This window comes from Labeo rohita, chromosome 15 (genome assembly GCF_022985175.1).
Source record: "Labeo rohita strain BAU-BD-2019 chromosome 15, IGBB_LRoh.1.0, whole genome shotgun sequence".
Taxonomy (NCBI): Eukaryota; Metazoa; Chordata; class Actinopteri; order Cypriniformes; family Cyprinidae; genus Labeo; species Labeo rohita.
Window position 1 is genome coordinate 30,186,003 of NC_066883.1, and position 20,363 is coordinate 30,206,365.

Below are 20,363 nucleotides of genomic sequence, written 5' to 3' on the forward strand. Positions count from 1 at the left end.
TTACATTTTCAGCTAGAAAACAGTTATTTTAAATAGTAAAAATATTTCAAAATTTTACTGTTTTTCTGTACTTTGGACCAAATAAATGCAGGCTTGGTGAGCAGAAGAGACTTATTATTATATATATATATATATATATATATATATATATAAAAAAACTGAAAAAAATATAAAAAAACCCCCCTGAAAATTATGAATTATTATAAAAAAACCTGAAAAAATTAAACTCAGCTGTTTTCAACATAATAATAATCTAATAAAAGTTTTCAAGCAGCAAATCAGAATATTTGAATGATTTCTGAAGGATCATGTGACTGGAGTAATGATAATAAAAATTCAGCTTTGACACAGGAATAAATTACATTTTCAACTAGAAAACAGTTATTTTAAATAGTAAAAATATTTCAAAATTTGACTGTTTTTCTGTACTTTGGATCAAATAAATGCAGGCTTGGTGAGCAGAAGAGACTTATTATTATATATATATAAAAAAACTTGCTGTTCAAAAACTTTTTACTGGTAGTAGAATAAAACCTAATTGGTTTGCGTTATGGTATTACAAAAGCAAAACACAACATTTGGGAAACAACCGCTAGAGTATGTTGTGGGGCGTCGTGTTTCCATCGTGGCCCCTAGCGGTTGCGTGTGTCGTAGTCTAAGTGTGCTTGGAAGAGCGCTGAGCGATTGTCCAGTCTGTCTCTGTGAGCTCCCAGTTGAGGATACCAGCTCCAGGACTCCAGGATGCGCGATTATTTCAGCCTGCAAGAAGAAACCCCTTAGTGCTTGCATAAAGTTCTTATTTACAGCAGCTTACTCGTGTATAATGAAGTGATCGGACCCTTTAAAGTGGACGGAGGGCCCCTGAAACCTGCTCTCCACAAGCCCTGAAGAGTGTTTGCTGCATGTGGATGCTGTAAACGATGTTCTGCTCCGTGGCGCTTCTGCTCTGCTGTGTGATCGTGGCTCTGAACGGCGCAGCATCACTGGACCTGCAGCCGGACATGTGAGTGACAATAATTTAAATACACATTATATTAATTTTTTAATCAAGTTTTGTGATCGCCAAAGTCGTAGACGGGAGATTCTTACCTGAAACTTAAATCCAATATACGTAAAACCACAAAACTGTGTTTCATCTCAAAACAATCCTAGAAAAATAGTTTAAATTACGTTAATTAATAACATTAATAAGCACTGACGTGTTACATATCATAATGATCGTTAATGTACATTCAAATAATAAAAAATGCCTTGACGTTTTAATAAATATAAAATTTTATATATAAAATGTTCACATTTAAACATGCATGAAGGTCTGATTTTGTATATTTTTAGTAATTAAAGTTATTTTTAGTTATTAAACTACTTATTATAAGTTAAATAGTAGGCCTAAATGTATCACCGATGTTTTTATGAAAATGTAGCATCAACTGAAAGCATTTCGATTATTAATAATAACAAACAATAATTATTAATTAATTAATTTGGTTTCTTACCGTTAGCTCTTTGTTTTGGTATAGCACAATATTTTGGAAGGTTCACTGATAATTAATCTAATTAAATAATTCGCTATTTCTGTAGTGATTTAATTGCTCTCTAGGTGTCGCCAAAAGAGCCATAGTCCATTTAAAACATAAGTGATCATTAAATAATGTAATTTATTTTTTATTTGTACATATATGTTCACCTATACAAAGTGGTTTGCCTTAAATTGACTCAAATACTACACTGTAAGAATTTGTAAATATGTTAAGCGTGACTGAGGCCAGGGAATCAACCCCTTACCGAGTCTCTGACACACTGACTCCAGGGCTGATCCGGTGTGTGACTGTGCAGTTTATCTGCGAGCCCCCTAATTAACTCAGGATGTGTTGTATTAAGCCCAGATGGTCAAAGGAAGCAACCTGAGAGAGAACAAAACCCTCTGAGACAGAGGCTGAACGCACCACACTCAGTCTGTGAAACTAAAATCAAGGATTTAAGAGCTAGACTATCAAATATGGATTATAACAAATCATTCTACAGTATTCTGACGGATTTATGAAGGTGAAATGCATTTTTAGCGATATTCCATACTCTGAGCTCTCGATAGGGTGCTCTAACCTTTGGACAACCATAAGATTTAAATCAACAGCTCCTGACAGATATGGATGTAAGGCAAAATGAAAAAAAAAAGCTGATAGTGTATGCATGTGCTTAGCTATATTTTATGGCCGAAATTATGTCCAAAAGTCTTAATCTGAGAAAACCTGAGTTTATTTGCAAAACCAAGTAACAAATACATGTTCAAAAATCTTGTTTTTTATTATGTCATCATGTTTTTATTGTGTTTCCTTGTGTTAGCTGTATTTTTTTAGTTATTTTTGCCTAATCAAAATAACCCAACTCCAGTTTGATTGAGATTAATTGGAATGCACAATGAAAAAGTTATTTATTTATATATTGAATTAACTCTTCAAATATTCAGGTATGCTTTTAATTGGAAAATCTATTTATAAATGAAAGCATAAGCTTTTTTATTCTAAAAATTCTTAACATTTTCTGTCGGCGGTAGGATTATTTAAGCTACAAGTCAAAAGTTTTTTAGTAAGAATTTTAATGTTTTTAAAAAAGTCTGTTCTGCTCACCAATGCTGCATTTATTTCATCCAAAGTACAGCAAAAACAGAACAATTTTGAAATATTTTTACTATTTAAAATAACGTTTTTCTATTTGAATATATTTTAAAATGTAATTTGTGTATGTGAATTCAAAGCTGAATTTTTAGCATCATTACTCCAGTCACATGATCCTTTAGAAAGCATTACAATATTCTGATTTCCTGCTCAAAAAACATTTATTGTTATTATGTAGAATTTTTTCAGGTTTCTTTGATGAATAGAAAGTTCAGCAGAACAGCATTTATCTAAAATAGAAATCTTTTATAATGTATAAATGTCTTTATCATCACTTTTAATCAATTTAAAGCATCCTTGCTAAATAAAATTTTAATTATTAATTAATTTATTAAAGAAAATGTATTTTATTATAAATATTGATAATAATAATAATTTTAAAAAATGTTTCTTGAACAGCAAATTAGAGTGATTTCTGATGATGTTGTGACACTGAAGACTAGAGTAATGATGCTGAAAATTTATCTTTGATCACAGGAATAAATTACATATTGAAATATATTAAAAAAGAAAACAGTTATTTTAAATAGTAAAAATATTGCAAACTTTTACTGTTTTTTCTGTACTTTGGATCAAATAAATGCAGGCTTGGTGAGAAGAAGAGACTTCTTTAAAAAACATTAAACATTTTACTGTTAAAAACTTTTGACTGGTAGTGTATATGCTATTTCCTTCCATTTCCTCCTTTCCTTTACTATCACAGTATTTATTAATAGCTTTAATGTAGCTAAATGTGTGTGGGTGCAGCTGATCATTTGGATGCTGAACATGTGGTTCAGCATGTTCTTGGAGCATCAAACTTTACAAGCTGTGAGAACATTGTGTCAACATCCTAAAACGAGCTGTTTCCGCAGCCATGAGATCTTAAGAGCAGATTATTGATTTAGTTTCTCAATGGCTCAAAGTGCTATAGCATGATCGGAGTCCAACTCATTATAGCCTTTCTACATATCATTGTAGTGACATAATAAAAAAATGTAGAACGTCAAAACCAAGCACAGATAATTACATCTGCAAATGCTCTTTTTACTCTAACAAGACCTCATACATATTAGTCCCCAAGTTTATGTGGTTACATCCTTACACAAATTAACTTATCCTAGTATTTAGTGAGGAACACATGCATATTAGTATCTGTAAGTCTGCATACTGTCAGCTGACAACTGTAGGGAACACACATGTTGACCCACATATGTGTTCTTCTGTGAGCATTTATGTTGAAATTAACAATGCATTTTTCCATGTGAACAAGGTAATTATGACATCATTGCTAAAGAAGGTGCTCTGATGGTTGAAATCCAAGGCCCTGTCCCAAATAAGACTCTTTCATTTGCATGATGTTGCTCATGAGCGCCAGCTATGTGCAGTTAATTTACCTGTAATGTGCCCCCACTGGTCTGGATTTCACAGCAGACTGCCGTCCAACAGTTCATGCTACATTACATAACCAAACTGAGGAAGAGCGAAACTGGATCCAGCCATCAATTTGAGACAGAAGTCTATAATGATGGGTCTTAAAGAAATAGTTCACCCAAAATTTGCTGAAAAAGGTACTTATCCCCAGGCCATCCAAGATGTAGATGTGTTTGTTTCTTCATCTGAATAGATTTTGAGAAATTTAGCATTACATCGCTTGTTCAGCAGTTGATTCTCTGCAGTAAATGGGTTTTATCAAACATCTGATAAAAACATTACAATAATCCACAAGTAATCCCCATAACTCCAGTCTAAGTGAAAAGCTGCATGTTTATAAGAAACAAATCCGTCATTAAGATATATTTATCTTCAAACTACTACTTCCAGCTAAAATATGAGTCTTTTTACCACTGCTTTCTCCAGTAAAAAAGTCATCTTGTTTGAATCAGGAGAGAAATATGAACAGATCAGCCAGTCCAAAACAGTTTTAAACAAATGTGCTGGTGGAGTTTGATTTAAGATGACAACAGGTGATGAACTGTTTCACTGGAGGAAGTGTTACGGATTCATATTTTTGCCAGAAGTGACAGTTTAAAGTTAAGAAGTCTTTATAATGGATTTGTTTCTTACAAACATGCAGCCTTTAACTTCACACAATGTTAACTGATGGACTGGAGTTGTGTGGATTACTTATGGATTATTGTAATGTTTTTATCAGCTGTTTGGGCTCTCATTTTGACGGCACCCATTTACCGCAGAGGATCCATTGGTGAGCAAGTGATGTAATGCTAAATTTCTCAAAATCTGTTTAGATGAAGAAATGAACTCATCTGCATCTTGTATAGTCTGAGGGTGAGTACATTTTCAGCAAATTTTCTGTTCTATGGGTTTTTAAAGTATGAATATGTATATTATAGTATAATTTTCACTCTTTCTCAGGCCCAATGTGTGTGAGGAGCAGGAGGTGTCTATGCTGGGGGTGAGGCAACCATGCGTTCAGGCGTTTACACGTATGGTGAAGGTGTGGAGGCAGGGCTGTTCTTCTCAGCGCTGGTGCATGGGCTACGAGAGGAGGTGAGAGACACTCAAACAACAACTACTTACATTATTTCCCTGTTTAAACGTCTACCGGTCGTTCTCCTTTAAACCATTACCTCTTCATGATTATTTTCCCGTAGGCAATTATTTCTTAGAGTCAGTGGGATTTAGGAGATTTGCTCTTCTACTGTTTAGTAGAGTCAAATTTGCCAAGTACCATAGCAGATGATTTCCATCAACTTAAGTACACTGTTTTTAGGAAAGCTTTTCTGAAAATCTGGGGTTAAGTGACTAGCACATTGGTGATTTGATAGGAGCCATTATAACCAATCATTGCCCCTCTGAAAGCAGACCTACACATTTCACATTATCAACCAACACATAATTATTAAGCATAATACTTTTATCTGGCTAAAAATATTGGCAACACTGAACATAAATAATGCCACTGAATCAAACAGAACTTGCAAATTTTACTGATTATTGTTGCTGAAAATGTTCAGTTATTCTCATGTTTTGGACTGTACTAATCGGTCGGACCATGAAAAACATTTGGAGTACTATAGACTGCCAAAAGTAATAACAATCAAGGAGAAGAGTGTTTGTGGTTGGCCAAACTGAACCAGGATTTCCAGGGCAAGAATTCGGACAACATTCGTGTTGGTTCTTATCATTTCCTGTCAGGTAGTTGAAATATTAGGCTAATATCTTAATGAATACTGCTTATACATATCTTTACCATCTATTAACTTTAGTTTGTCAAAATATTACACCATTTCCTGTTTACGAAGTCCTACTCTATATGATGGGTTTTTTTTTTCGTGGTTTAGACAGCATAAATTAGCAGAACAACGTATAGTACATTAACTGTGCAACTGCGCAACCAGGTAACCATGACGTAAGTGCAAACCCTCTATCCACCTTTTTCTTCAATGCAGAAATAAGCTTATGGGTGAGACTTCCGGTTCATTAGCCGCTATAGGAAAATAATGAGAAGAATAACGACGTGCAGTAAACGGTAAAACTGTTTGCGTTACAAACCAGTGTGTTCATGAGATAATACATTAAATATTAGTATCATAAGATAATACATTAAAATGTTATGGTAAGACACAGCAATTTCTAATATCAAGCAGCAAAATCAGGTGTTTTGTACAGCTAAAAATAGCTGGACGGGATGAAACCGGAAGCCAGACCCACAAAATTTACAAATGGCCACGTCCACTCATATGGGAAAAATAAGGTGGATAGAAACTAAATATTTCCCAAACAATAGCTATTTTAAAGATTAATTTTTCAGCGTGAAGGATCATTTCAAGAATAATCTTGTTTTACGTTACCTGGCATCTAAAAGATTGAAATCCCAAGTTCAAACTGAACGCGGTTTAATACGCTGCTTTTAAATGACTATTTTGTTGCCTTTTGCTGCTTTACGGTGTTTTTGCACATTATGGACGGGGTTTTATAACGTCTTGTCAAGTTAAAAGAAGTTCAGGAAACGGAAGATTCAGATTCATAAAGCATCGCGAGTGTGTGTTTACAGTAGCAACTGCATCATTACGTTATTTCCGTAGCATAAAAAAACAATAAATATCTTCTGCTTTAAAATATTTTGGTTAATTTTGTTTAAATATTGTGTTTAGTGATGTTATGTATATGTCATTTGTCATCGTCATTAGGGCTATATCAGTGTCTACATACAATGAACCTGTTCATTATGTCTGTCTCTCTTTCTCCCTCTGTCTGTCTCAGGACAGGGTATTATACAGTGTATAGGCAGGTGTACAATATGGAGATGCAAACTGTCTACAGGTGCTGCCCTGGATGGATGCAAAGAGGAGAAGAGAGAGGCTGTCTGCATAGTGAGTATCATAACACTGTTTTTGTGTGTTGTGGGTCAAGGGTGTCTTAACAGTGTGTGTTATCCACAGGAGTGTGTTCCTCTGGTACCTGCTTTAACAGTGGAAAGTGCTCTGAGACTGGTGATCAGCTTTGTCAGTGTCCGGAAGGGTTTGAGGGAACACGCTGCCAATACGGTCAGTCTTTAATGCTTTCTTAAAGGGGTTGATGTTTCTTACTTTTTATCTTGAATGAACAGGTTCTGTTTTAGGTCTGATGCTTCAGTCAGGCTGTATGCAATAATGCATATGTGTTTGTGTTGATGCATTTGTATTTCAAAGGCGAGATTAATTTGTGTCTTTGAAGGTTGTTGACATGGGGTTTGTCATCCCACACCCTCTGTCCACCACCTGTGAGTGCAGAGGGAGCTTTCCCAGGCAAACGTCACTTTGGTTTGTTAGATTCTCACTTGTTTCTTCCCCTCCCGGTTTGTTTTGACAGTACGTGTGAGGTTTTCACACTGTGAGGTGTCGAATAAGGCAGAATGAGAGTGTATGCGCTCATCTCAACATATGTATGGTACCTTTCATAAGTTTAGTGTCAGACCGACATAGTGACTGCTAGAAATTCAGCTTTGCATCACAGAAATAGATTATATTTTAAAATATATTAAAACAGAAAACAGTTGTTTTAAATTGTAATAATACTTCACATTGTTACAGTTTTCACTGTATTTTTGATCAAATAAATGAGAACCTGGTAACAATAAGTCTTATCCACAAAAATACCCACCCCAGACTTTGGAATGTTAATGCATTTGTAAAAAACTAGCTTCGCTGTTTGTTTTAGCACAAAAAGTTGCTTGTATATAACAGCAAAGAGCCTTCACACACAGTAGTATGTGAATGAGATTTTGTGTTATTCTCTTAACAGTAAACCTTTACGTTTAGTCAGAGATTTTTTTTTTTGTGCGCTCTCTGTCTAAAGCAGCTTTCCTCTTGCGGTTTTATGCTGAGATGGTAGTTTGTGCTCCATAAATGCTTTCTCAGAGTTTCTAAAATTAAAATTTTCTACTGCAAGGCCATAACACAGAAGGCTGATAGCTAAACAGTGCGGTGGTGAAACGACCGTGATGAAAAATGTCTTTTCCATGTTGGACTGGTAAACCTATTAAGCTCATTTGACTCAGGTTCTGTGTGTATGTGCGTGTGGAAGAATGTTTTTACAGTGCTCTCTTTCAGTAGACATATCACTGCCACTGTAGCTCAGGCAGGACATGCTGTAGCTCAGCTGGCCTTTCCTGTTGGACTGATTTGCTGTGTTTAATGGCCACTGGTTACCTCTCAGTTCGGAGAGAGAAAATGCAGGGAATACTATTCGGAGAATGAATAAGAAAAGCTAAAGAAATAGTTTACTCACCCTCATGTTGTTCCAAACCTGTATGACTTACTTTCCTCTGTGGAACAAAAAAGGAGGCAGAATGTTCATGCTGCTTATTTTCCATGCAGTGAAAGTGGATTCACTCCAAAAAGGAAAAATAACTGCAAAAATATAATAAAAGATTTTTAGATAAAAATATAAGACATTTTGGATAAAAGTATCGACCAAATACAGTAATGTAAAAACTGGCCATAGACCACCATAGATTCACCTCAGTTTTTGAGTAAAAAAAGCCCAATTTGTGGATAATTTTGGCAATGTTCACTCAAAAGTCATTGAGATCTGTGTGTGTGTTTTTGTGCTGGTACCTTGGCTGATTTAGATCTGTCATGGATAAATAAATGACACTAAAACCACCAGTAGGTGGCATCAAGTCCCTGTCTTTATGAGTGATTCATTGAATCATTCATTTAAACAGTTTGTTCAAAACAGCTGATTTCAGAAATGAAGCAAGTGACTGTCTTTATGAATGGATAATTGAATTATTGACTCACATGATTCATTCAAAAACAGATGCATTCAGGACAGAAACACCACAGTTATTGCGTCTAAAATGAGTGATGGAAACGGCAAAAGTTTTTTCATAAATGAAGATTATTATATTCAGTGGCTTCTCCTATTTTTCTCAGTGATATTAAGTGCTAGTTTAAAAGATAGTGACGATTTTGTTCTCTTTGATTCGTTGGATGGAAACGGTGCTTATTCGCAATTTCACAAATGTTTTATGCAATATTCCAATTTTGCACATAAGTTAAATTCGCAAATTTGGCTGGAAACTCTGCTTCGGCTTTGATTAGATCTATTTTCATTGACGAAACAGACATATTGTGTGTAAAATATTGCTTGTGATATTACTTAACTATATTAATATTTTTAAAAAACCCATACAGGGATATTTTTTGCTTTCATAATTTGAATTATAGAGGCATTTTAACATAAGGTTGTCACAATAAATTGATTTATGGATCGATTCTGATATTTTCCGAATGCATTGTGATTCTCTTTTGAATCGATAGAAAGTGCTGTGCAACAATTAATCATGATTAACTGCATCCAAAATAAGGGCTTTTGTTTACATAATATATGTGGGTATATACTGTGTATATTATTCATATATAAATGCACACACATACAGTATATATTTTGAAAATATTTACATGTATATATTTTTATTAAAATGATTAATATTGATATAAATATATTTAATATATAAACACAACATATTTTTATTAAATATATCCATGCATGCGTGTGTATTTATAAATACATAATAAATATACATAGCACACACACATATATTATGTAAATAAAAACTTTTATTTTGGATATGATTAATCGCAATTAATCGTTGCACAGCGCTGCACACCACTTGAACTTAAAACAATCATTCATAAAGTTTGCATTAATGTAGTGTCATAAAATCATAAAAGCTGAGGTGCAAGTACAACTTAAATTACTCAGATGCATGCACAAGCGCTTTTATTCATAAACATTTGAGTGCAGTTAAAAACTAGCCTGGAGCGCCACCTGCGTTAAAAAAATGCTCAGAATTAGGGTTGCCAGGTTTTCACAACAAAACCCGCCCAATTGCTTCTCAAAACTAGCCCAATCACACCATGTAAAATTCGCATTCCTGGGGATAAATATCACATTTTTGGCGTCGCTTCACCTCATGGACATGAAAAACAACTTGCGACAACAGTGTTAAAGTAGCTCAACTTGGCAGCACTGCGCAGAATCGATTCCAGAGAGAATCGCGATGCATTTGGAAAATTGTAGAATCGATTTACGAATCGATTTTATCGTGATTATCTCTCTATTTTAACTGCATTTTAATAGGCTTCATGATGCAGTAAATGCATTTGGACTTCCAAGACATGTTTTTGTGTGTTTTTTTTTTGGAAAGTGAGTGATATACTTGATAATGTCAGCTGGCATATCTTTGAAAAACAGTCAGACCATAAATATCGCACACCATTTTTATACAAAATTTTTGTAGGCCGGTCATTTTTGATCAGGAGTAAGTGTAACAAGGTGGGGAAAAAAAATCCCTAAAACTTACAAAAATGAGGGTTAAGAACATGTTTTCCGTTGTTGTTCTTACATATGTGAACACACACTTGTGCCTTAGAGGTATTTATTTTCACTCATGGTCTTTAATAGTTCATGAAATTAATGGCAAATGAGCACAGATTGATGTGTGATTCAGATCTGAACTCTAAAGGACACACATGTTAAATTACTGGGCTCTGCGACAACAACTGTTTTACTGTTTAGTTAAACTGTGTCGTTCCACCAAACAACAGTGTCTTCCTGATGGGACGGAAGAGAGTCGTGGGAAACAAGCTCTTCACTCTCCATTACTGCAACTTCCCTGTTTATGGGTTTGCAATATGTGCAAAGCAGACAGTGTTTAAAGATGTGTCTGTGTACTGAGTCTGTTTGATATTGAGTAAGTTTGCCTAAGGGTTTCCTTTCCCCCTGTCTTGTTTGCCCTATAGTGGAAGTAAGAGTTACAACCCCATGGAGTGTCCTGACTCGACATACTGTCTTGGAATACGCCAGTGTATTGAGGAGTTCAAGAGGTCCTGATCCCCAAGCAGCTAATTTAGGCACCCCTTTTAACTGGGTCGCATTTCTTACTTTCTTTGCATGAAGACACACAGATTCAATCTATATATTATATTCTTCTAGTCAAGTTGACATCTTTGTTATCATTCCAGTACAGACCCAGCCTCTCACTGTATTGAATGCAAAACAATATTAAATATTGGTTGAACCACTGATGTTATATGGACTATTTTAACAATGTCCTTACTACCTTTCTGAGCCAGTTGGAGTGCTGTATATTCAGGGTCAGAAAGCTCTTGGATTTTATCAAAAATACACTACCAGTCAGGATTTTTTATATTTTTTAAAGAAGTCTCTTCTGCTCACCAAGCCTGCATTTATTTGATTCAAATTTTGATACAGCAGAAACAGTAACATTTTGAAATATTTTTACTATTTAAAATAACTGTTTTCTATTTGAATATATTTTAAAATGTAATTTATTCATGTGAACTATTATCATTTTTATTATTATCTGAAATAGAAATCTTTTGTAACATTTTAAATGTCTTTATCGTCAATTTAAAGCATCTTTGCTGTATAAAAATGTATTAATTTTTATAATCCACAAAAAGAACAACACAAAAAACCCTGCCAACATGTGAAAATTTAGCTTTGAACACAGGAATAAATTACATTTTAAAATATATTCAAATAGAATCCAGTTATTTTAAATAGTAAAAATTGTTAAAATCAATTTGTTTGGATCAAATAAATACAGGTAAGCAGAAGAGACTTCTGTAAAAAACATTAAAAATCTTACTATTTAAAAACTTAAAATCTTAATTTGTGTTTTAAAGATAAACAAGGGTTTACGGGTTTGGAACAGCACGAGGGTGAGTAATTAATGACAGAATTTTGATTTTTGGGTAAACTGTCCCTTTAACCATGAGATTTTTGCAAAAGCAAGCACAGCCCCCCAATGTGCATGGCTTTGATTCAACAGAAAAGAAAGGTCAATTTAGAGCTGGAAAGCACTATAATGAAAGACTTTTCTTCAGACTAACATGTCATGATTAATCATGCACAATGAGACCAACATTTACAGAACATTTACAGTATTTACAGTGTTAAGTTGTTTTCCCATTTTTCCATTTTCTCACTGCTCAATTCTGGTCTTTATCTTTCAGTTCAGTCACCTTCTCTGAACTGAAGCAAGACATGTTCTGATCCAGCACAAATACACTGGCCAAAATTATAAATGCAACACTTTTATTTTTGCCCCCATTTTTCATGAGCTGAACTCAAAGATCTAAGACTTTTTCTATGTACTCAAATATTGTTTACAAATCTGTCTAAATCTGTGTTAGTGAGCACTTCTCATTTGCTGAGATAATCCATCCACCTCACAGGTGTGGCATATCAAGATGCTGATTAGATAGCATGATTATTACACAGGCCACAATAAAAGGCCACTCTAAAATGTGCAGTTTTATCACACAGCACAATGCCACAGATGCCGCAAGTTTTGAGGGAGCGTGCAATTGGCTGTTGCCCGTGAATTAAATGTTCATTTCTCTACCATAAGCCGTCTCCAAAGGTGTTTCAGAAAATTTGGCAGTACATCCAACCGGCCTCACAAACCGCAGACCATGTGTAACCGTTCCAGCCCAGGACCTCCAGATCCAGCATCTTCACCTCCAATATCATCTGAGACCAGCCACCCGGACAGCTGCTGCAACAATCGGTTGAATTTCTACAAAAACTGTCAGAAACCTTTTTAGGGAAGTTCCTCTGCATGCTCGTCATCCTCATCGATGTCTCGACCTGACTGTAGTTCGTCGTCATAACTGACTTGAGTGGGCAAATGCTCACATTCGATGGCGTCTGGCACTTTGGAGAGGTGTTCTCTTCATGGATGAATCCCGGTTTTCACTGTACAGGGCAGATGGCAGACAGCGTGTATGGCGTCGTGTGGGTGAGCGGTTTGCTGATGTCAACTTTGTGGATTAAGTGGCCCATGGTGTCGGTGGGGTTATGGTATGGGCAGGCGTATGTTATGGACAACAAACACAGGTGCATTTTATTGATGGCATTTTGAATGCACAGAGATACCGTGACGTGATCCTGAGGCCCATTGTTGTGCCATTCATTCACAACCATGACCTCATGTTGCAGCATGATAATGCACAGCCCCATGTTGCAAGGATCTGTACATAATTCCTGGAAGCTGAAAACATCCCAGTTCTTTCATGGCCAGCATACTCACCGGACATGTCACCCATTGAGCATGTTTGGGATGCTCTGGGTTGGCGTATACAACAGTGTGTTCCAGTTCCTGCCAATATCCAGCAACTTCGCACAGCCATTGAAGAGTAGTGGACCAACATTCCACAGGCCACAATCAACAACCTGATCAACTCTATGCGAAGGAGATGTGTTGCACTGCGCGAGGCAAATGGTGGTCACACCAGATACTGACTGGCTTTCGGACTTTAAAAGCCCCCCCCCCCCGGATCCACCAATACAGTAAAACGGCACATTTTAGAATGGCATTTTATTGTGGCCAGCCTAAGGCACACCTGTGCAATAATCATGCTGTCTAATCAGCATCTTGATATGCCACACCTGTGAGGTGGATGGATTATCTTGGCAAAGGAGAAGTGCTCACTAACACAGATTTAGACAGATTAGTGAACAATATCTTAGGCCTTTTGAGTACATAGAAAAAGTCTTAGATCTTTGAATTCAGCTCATGAAAAATTGGGACAAAAACAAAAGTGTTGCGTTTATAATTTTGGTCAGTGAATGTTTATGCATGCATAGTTTGACTGAGCGAGCTGTAAATTATGATTAAGGTCCTTGGATAGATTACAGTTTATTCAAAAGCTTGCTTACCTAGCTATCCCTTTTAGTTTAATGAACTCATACTGACATGCTCCATGTGTTGGTTTGGTGAGAAACGCACTCAAATTTGAACAAGAGCTTCATTGCTGCAGGACGCTCTGGCAAACATGGGCTGTTGAAACGGAAATTCGGTTTGAAGGATTATTGAACAGCAAAACACTGGCAAGGAATTTACTGGCGTTGAGACCTTATGAGTGAGGAGTGAGTTTCCCGATCAACAGTCGGTTACATTTTCTTGTTGAGATGGGCTTGATGATGCAGTGTGTCCAGCATCTTTAAAACGTTATTTAACTGAGAACTTGAGAAGGAAATGAATCTAGCATCTCCACTCAGTAGGTGATCTCAGCTGAGAGACAGACAAACCAAATCCTGCTGTGGAGAAACATGAACCGTTGTGTGTGTCCTGGAATGTCCTTTGGTTTTAACACAAACCCCTTGTTTTTATACAGTATAAAATATCTGTTTTAATACAGTATCAGCTGTCAATATTCAGTATTGTAAAATATGAGTTATTAAAGGAAAAAAATATTTCTTATGAATGGTTTATGACTAAACAGGGCTTTAAATATCAACTTGGTCTTAGATGTTTCTTCTAAATTCCTCAGAGACATGAATATAGACAAAAATGAGACACAAACTGTGGACATACAGAAAGAGTAGAGAGCTATAAAATGAATTTTGATAGCATAGTGCAGATAATATGTTGAGAAATGTTTGCATTTCAGTTACATATTGAAATTGACTTTTGAATGCCGACTTTAGTATCTTGGCTAATGTGAGCACAGTTTGAGACATTATTGAAAAATCTTGAGGAGGTCTGCTGTATATTTATTTATGTGTATTATATTCTACCACTCAAGTTTTTTTTTTTTTTTTTAAATTACATTACATCAATTTACATTACATCGATTAAAAGCGACAGTAAAAACATTTATAACGTTTAAATTTCAGCTCTGTTTTTTTTTTACTGTCTATATTTATCAAAGAATACTTAAATAAAACGCTTTCCACAAAAAATATGATGCAGCACAACTGTTTTCAACATTGATAATAAGAAATTATGTTTCTTGAGTAGCAAATCAGCATATTAAAATGATTTCTGAAGAATAATGTGTCACTAAAGACTGGAGTAATGGCTGCAGTTATTTTAAATTGTAATAATATTTCACAATATTACCATTTTATGTGTATTTCTGATCAAATAAATGCAGGCTTGGTAAGCATAAGAGACAAACTGACCCCAAATTTTGAAGATTAACTGTATGTTGAAACAAATATACTGTATGATTCCCAAAAATGTTGTTTTTTTCTCCCCAAATTGTGTTTTTTCCCCCTTCAAATTCTATTTTTTCCATTTTAATTTCAGAAGGATTTGTTTTAAGGGTTAAATAAAGAAATTAATAAAAAAAACATGTCTAATTAATCAAAATCATGAAACTTACACAATTTAACAGCAATTTATTAAAAGTGTAACTAAAATTACATTTTAAGGCCCTATGAAATACGTTTTAGTGTTTTTCTCAAATTAAGTTTTATTTTTACCAAATTCTGTGTTTTCCATTTTAATTTCAGAAATGGAGGACTTCATTTTAATGGTTAAATTAAAAAAATATGAATCGAAAAGCATGTCTAATTAATCAAAATCATGAAACTTACACAGTGTAACAGCAATTTATTAAAAGTGTAACAAAAGTTAAATTTTAAGGCCCCATGAAACACGTTTTATTTTATTTTTTTCTCAAAGTCAGTTTTATTTTTTACCAAATTCTGTGTTTTCCATTAATTTTCTAGATGCCATTTAAAGGTTTCATTAAATTTTAATAATCAAAAGCATATGTAATTAATTGATTTTCTATATATATATATATGTATATATATTTTTTTTCAAATAAATATATTAAAAAAAATTATTGTAAATATTCCTTAAAAATAAAGTTAATAATAATTTTATATAATAATAATAATAATTTAATAATAATTTTGTCATTTAGTATATCATTACATGAAGTAATGAAGTACATATTACTGTCACAGTTTCTTAAAGTTAAAACCAACTTTTACTTTGACGTATTGCTGTTAAGATCTTTAAGTTTCTGTTTGTATGTGATTCTGAGTGACTCTCAGAACAGTTTTAGATATTGTTTATTTGTTAATGTTTTTATACATTGAGGCAGCAGAGATTGAAATCACTGCAACCGTCACGCATGCTTCAGTATGTGTGTAGTAAACAAAACTGCGCATCTGCGCCATTCATTCACACAGAGACACGTAGAATGTGCAGGATTCATATTTCAATTGTTTTTTTGAGGCTTAATATTCACAGACACTAGTCTATATTGCATTTTGATTTAAACAGACTGACCTACTTTTGATTTATTCATCCAAAATTTGTGAATTCCGTGACATTCCTCATTATACATTCCATTTTTATGACTGGATTTCACAATTCCGCCTGTGTTTTCAGCATTGAAGAAATCATAGGGCTCTCGGTCTTGATACACAGTCATGAGTCATTGTGGTAATTTGTGTGTTTTCTATTTATAATTTGTTTCTTTCATGGAGTCTTTAAAGCAGACAACTGTAACTTAATATTTGATCAAATATGGAAACATCCTGTTGGTAGCTGTATGCAGATCATCTGTTAATTGCGGAAACAGGTAATAAATGTGCAAATGCTTGCCAGATGTTTACAGTCCTTTGCTGGTTGAAAAGAAGTCATGCTTGAATGTGAGGTCTGGACTGAATGTGTGTGTGTTTATGTAGGATAATACAGGGCCAAGTACAATGATCTGTGGGATTTCTATACAACAGAAGACACGTGCCTCTACATGCTGAGAGATAGGCAGACATAGCAGCTGCATACACAAAACTATCTTTTCTGATTGGGCACGAAGTTAACTTAAAGTTTTGAACGTTTTGTAACTCCTCTGTCTAAACCATTAAAGAAGACCTCCCATTGAAAAGACAGGGGATATTCCTGAGATACTGCTGCTTTCCTCGCAGCATTTATAACCCAAGAGATAACCAAACGACTTTACCATATATTGAGGAATGGAATGCAAGAGTATGAAAATGCCCGGTTTTTATTGCATTACATTTCCTTTGAGACTCATTAGTGAATTTAAAATCCAGGACCTACAGTAGGCAGTAAGGGTTTATACCTTAAATTAAAAGGTCAAATTGTGACAATAATCCTCTTTTCCACTTCTGAAAGGAAAAAGACACTGTGTAAGGACATTGTGAGGTCTTGTCAGTTGTCGTCTGTAGAACGCATCAGGCGAGCTGCACTGCGGCCAAACTGAGATCCTAGGAAAGATAGCTACGGTCATTAGATTTCCGCTCCGCTCTGGTCCAGAATTTATGGCCACTAGTTAATATGTAACACTTCTTAATATTGAAATGGAAATAAGTGTTAGATGTGTTTTATAGAGCATGTCAAAAGTTTACATACACCTTGCAGAATCTGCAAAATGTTAATTATTTTACCAAAATAAGAGGGATCATACAAAATGTATGTTATTTTTTATTTAATACTGACCTGAATAGGATATTTCACATAAAATATGTTTACATATAGCCCACAAGAGAAAATAATAGTTGAATTTATATAAAATTACTGTGTTTAAAAGTTCAAATACACTTGATTCTTAATACTGTGTTGTTACCTGAATGATCCACAGCTGTGTTTTTTGTTTGTTTGTTTATTTACTGTTCTACAGAAAAATCCTTCAGGTCCCACAAATTCTTTGGTTTTTCAGCATTTTTTGTATTTGAACCTTTTCAACAATGACTACGATTTTGAAATCCATTTTTTCACACTGAGGACAACTGAGGGACTCATATGCAACTATTACAGAAGGTTCAAACACTCACTGATGCTTCAGAAGGAAACATGATGCATTAAAGCGGTCATCGGATGCAAAGTTCACTTTTACATGTTGTTTGAACATTAATGTATGTTGGCAGTGTATGTACACATCTACCTTATAATGATAAAAATCCATTCAGTTGTTTTTAATTAATCTGTAAAAATAATATCCCCTTTTTCAAATCGAGCCATTCTCAGATGCCTGTTGGTGTGGCATCACACCCACAGAGGCTGCTCCCACACCCTACATCAGCTGTAACAGTCCAATCTCCATTGTTTCAGTGCTGGAGCAGGGATGTAAGTTAGACAAAAACATCTCCGATTAAGCGATTGAGGTGTTGTGTAACTGGATGTAATAATGAACATAGTGGTCGTCATTTACTCCCGACACCTGAGCCGCTGAAGATGCAGTGGATTACGTTTGTTTGTGAAGGGAATGCGCCTCCTGATCTACATAAACGCATCTATGTTCGTGCAAATCATTCGTGATCCAGCTTCACCTATAGCAGAAGTGAGTATAAGTTTATGAATCTCTACCATCACCTTTCCTAATGACGTGCTAGTTAGCAAATTTCACGGATAAACATAGTAAATACAGCTAGAGTAAACAGGCTCATCACTCCATAGAGAGAAGAGAGGGGCGAGGCGAGTAGAGCTCATTTGCATTTAAAGGAACAATCCCTCAGAATGGGTTGATTTTTGCAGAGCTCATTTTGACAAAGTAAAAAGGGTGTTGTTTTACACTACCATTGAGAATTTTTAACCCAAGTATATTATAGACTTTTCATTAAGACCCTAAAGAATCATATCAACTTGTGGAAAATGGGCATCCGATGACCCCTTTAAGAGCTGGGGGTAAAAACTTTTAGAATTTGAAGATCAGGGTAAATTTAACTTTATTTTTTCTTCTGGGAAACATGTAAGTATCTTCTGTGGCTTCTGATATTTATACAAAATAAGAAAAATGTACACATCCTCATTCTGTTCAAAAGTTTACACCAAAAGTTTAATGCACTGTTTTTCCTTCTGGAGCATCAGTGAGCGTTTGAACCTTCTGTAATAGTTGCATATGAGTCCCTTAGTTGCCCTTACTGTGAAAAGATGTATTTCAAAATCATGCAGTGATTGTTGGAAAGGGTTCAACTACGCAAAAATGCTGAAAAAAAAACCAAGGAATTTGTGGGACCTGAAGGATTTTTCTGAAGAACAGCAGGCAGTTTAATTGTTTAGGACAAACAAGGGACTCATAAACAACTATCACTACGCAAACAGTCAAAAAAGCTGTGGATCATTCAGGTGACAACACAGTATTAAGAATCAAGTGTATATAAACTTTTGAACAGGGTCATTTTTATAAATTCAACTATTATTTTCTCTTGTGGACTATATGTAAATGTCTTTTATGTGAAATATCTTATTCAAGTCTGTACTAAATAAAAAATAACAAGCATTTTGTATGACCCCTCTTATTTTGGTAAAATAATTAACATTTTGCAGATTGTATGTATCTAGGTGTATGTAAACTTTTGACCTCAACTAGGGCTGGGTATTGACACAAATTTCACAATTTGATTCGATTTCCACTCACAAGCTTGTGATTCGATTCAGATTTCGATTAGATTCAATATTGATTATTTTGGATATATATCAGGTACAGTACATGGCAAATTTCTAGAGTTATTTTTTCTAGCAAACTAACGGTCACAGAATATGTGTTTTTCTAAGGTATATGTGACGTTACAAGACATATTGTTTACAAGCTGTTATACTGATGGCTTTCAGCAGTTGAAACACTGATTAAGCGATTATATGAAGCAGGATATGGATTTCACTGAGTTGCACTCTTTCTTTTAGCATGCTTTTGGATGTTCATTCATGTTTATTTTGTGCTGAAACTGGTTGAAAAAGAGCCGCTGAGGCGTTGCACCAACCTGTCACTCCAAATTAAACAACATTTTTTTGTTTAGTATTTATTGAATATTGTAATAAAATGGACAGAATTTGAAATCTGAGATTTTGTTTCATAAAAAAAAAAAAAGCAATTTATTGGATTGGAGGTGTGCCATAATGTCATTAACTGAAAACAGGCTAGACTAATCGATTTTTGGGATTTAAGAATCAATAATGTTTTGTAAAATTGAGAATTGAAATTGAAAAATCAATATTTTTCTACCCAGCCCTGCAGAACACACTTTTGTGATTAAAAATGTGAGGTATGAAATAGTCTAGAGACGGGGTTTTAAAACGTTAAACCTTTTTTTTACTTAAATGTTGTGTTTTTAGAGTGCTGTTTATGCACAAGATGCTGCAAAAGATGCAAGCCAACCAGTAAAATTTGTCCATTTAGTGCACATTTACATAGAAAAACAATGAAAAAAAACAATGCTAAAACACATTTAATGTGAACAACAATCTGGAATACAGTATACAGAAGTTCAGAAAGCTCTTTAAAAGACATAAATGATGACAGAATGTTTAAATACTACACAACACAAACTGAATTAGTTCAGTATCATTTTAAAAGTCTTTCCATTTGCTGTTTATTTCCTGTTGTTTGTTGTTGATTTATTTCTAAATGTTTTTTTTATCATCCTATCTCATTCCTGTTTCTTGTTGCCAGAGCAAGATTA

General features: G+C 34.6%; 1 protein-coding gene across 1 annotated transcript in view; it reads left to right on the plus strand.

Annotated features, from left to right (window-relative positions):
- The first annotated feature begins 682 nt into the window (after positions 1-682).
- The window catches only part of megf6 (multiple EGF like domains 6), a 74,958-nt gene continuing 55,277 nt past the window's right edge, over positions 683-20,363 (plus strand). Inside the window, exons 1-4 of the mRNA XM_051130058.1 lie at positions 683-1,003; positions 5,031-5,165; positions 6,882-6,991; positions 7,061-7,165. Of these exons, the coding sequence (XP_050986015.1) occupies positions 921-1,003; positions 5,031-5,165; positions 6,882-6,991; positions 7,061-7,165 (433 nt within the window). The 5' untranslated portion in view covers positions 683-920. The remainder of the gene's footprint in view (positions 1,004-5,030; positions 5,166-6,881; positions 6,992-7,060; positions 7,166-20,363) is intronic.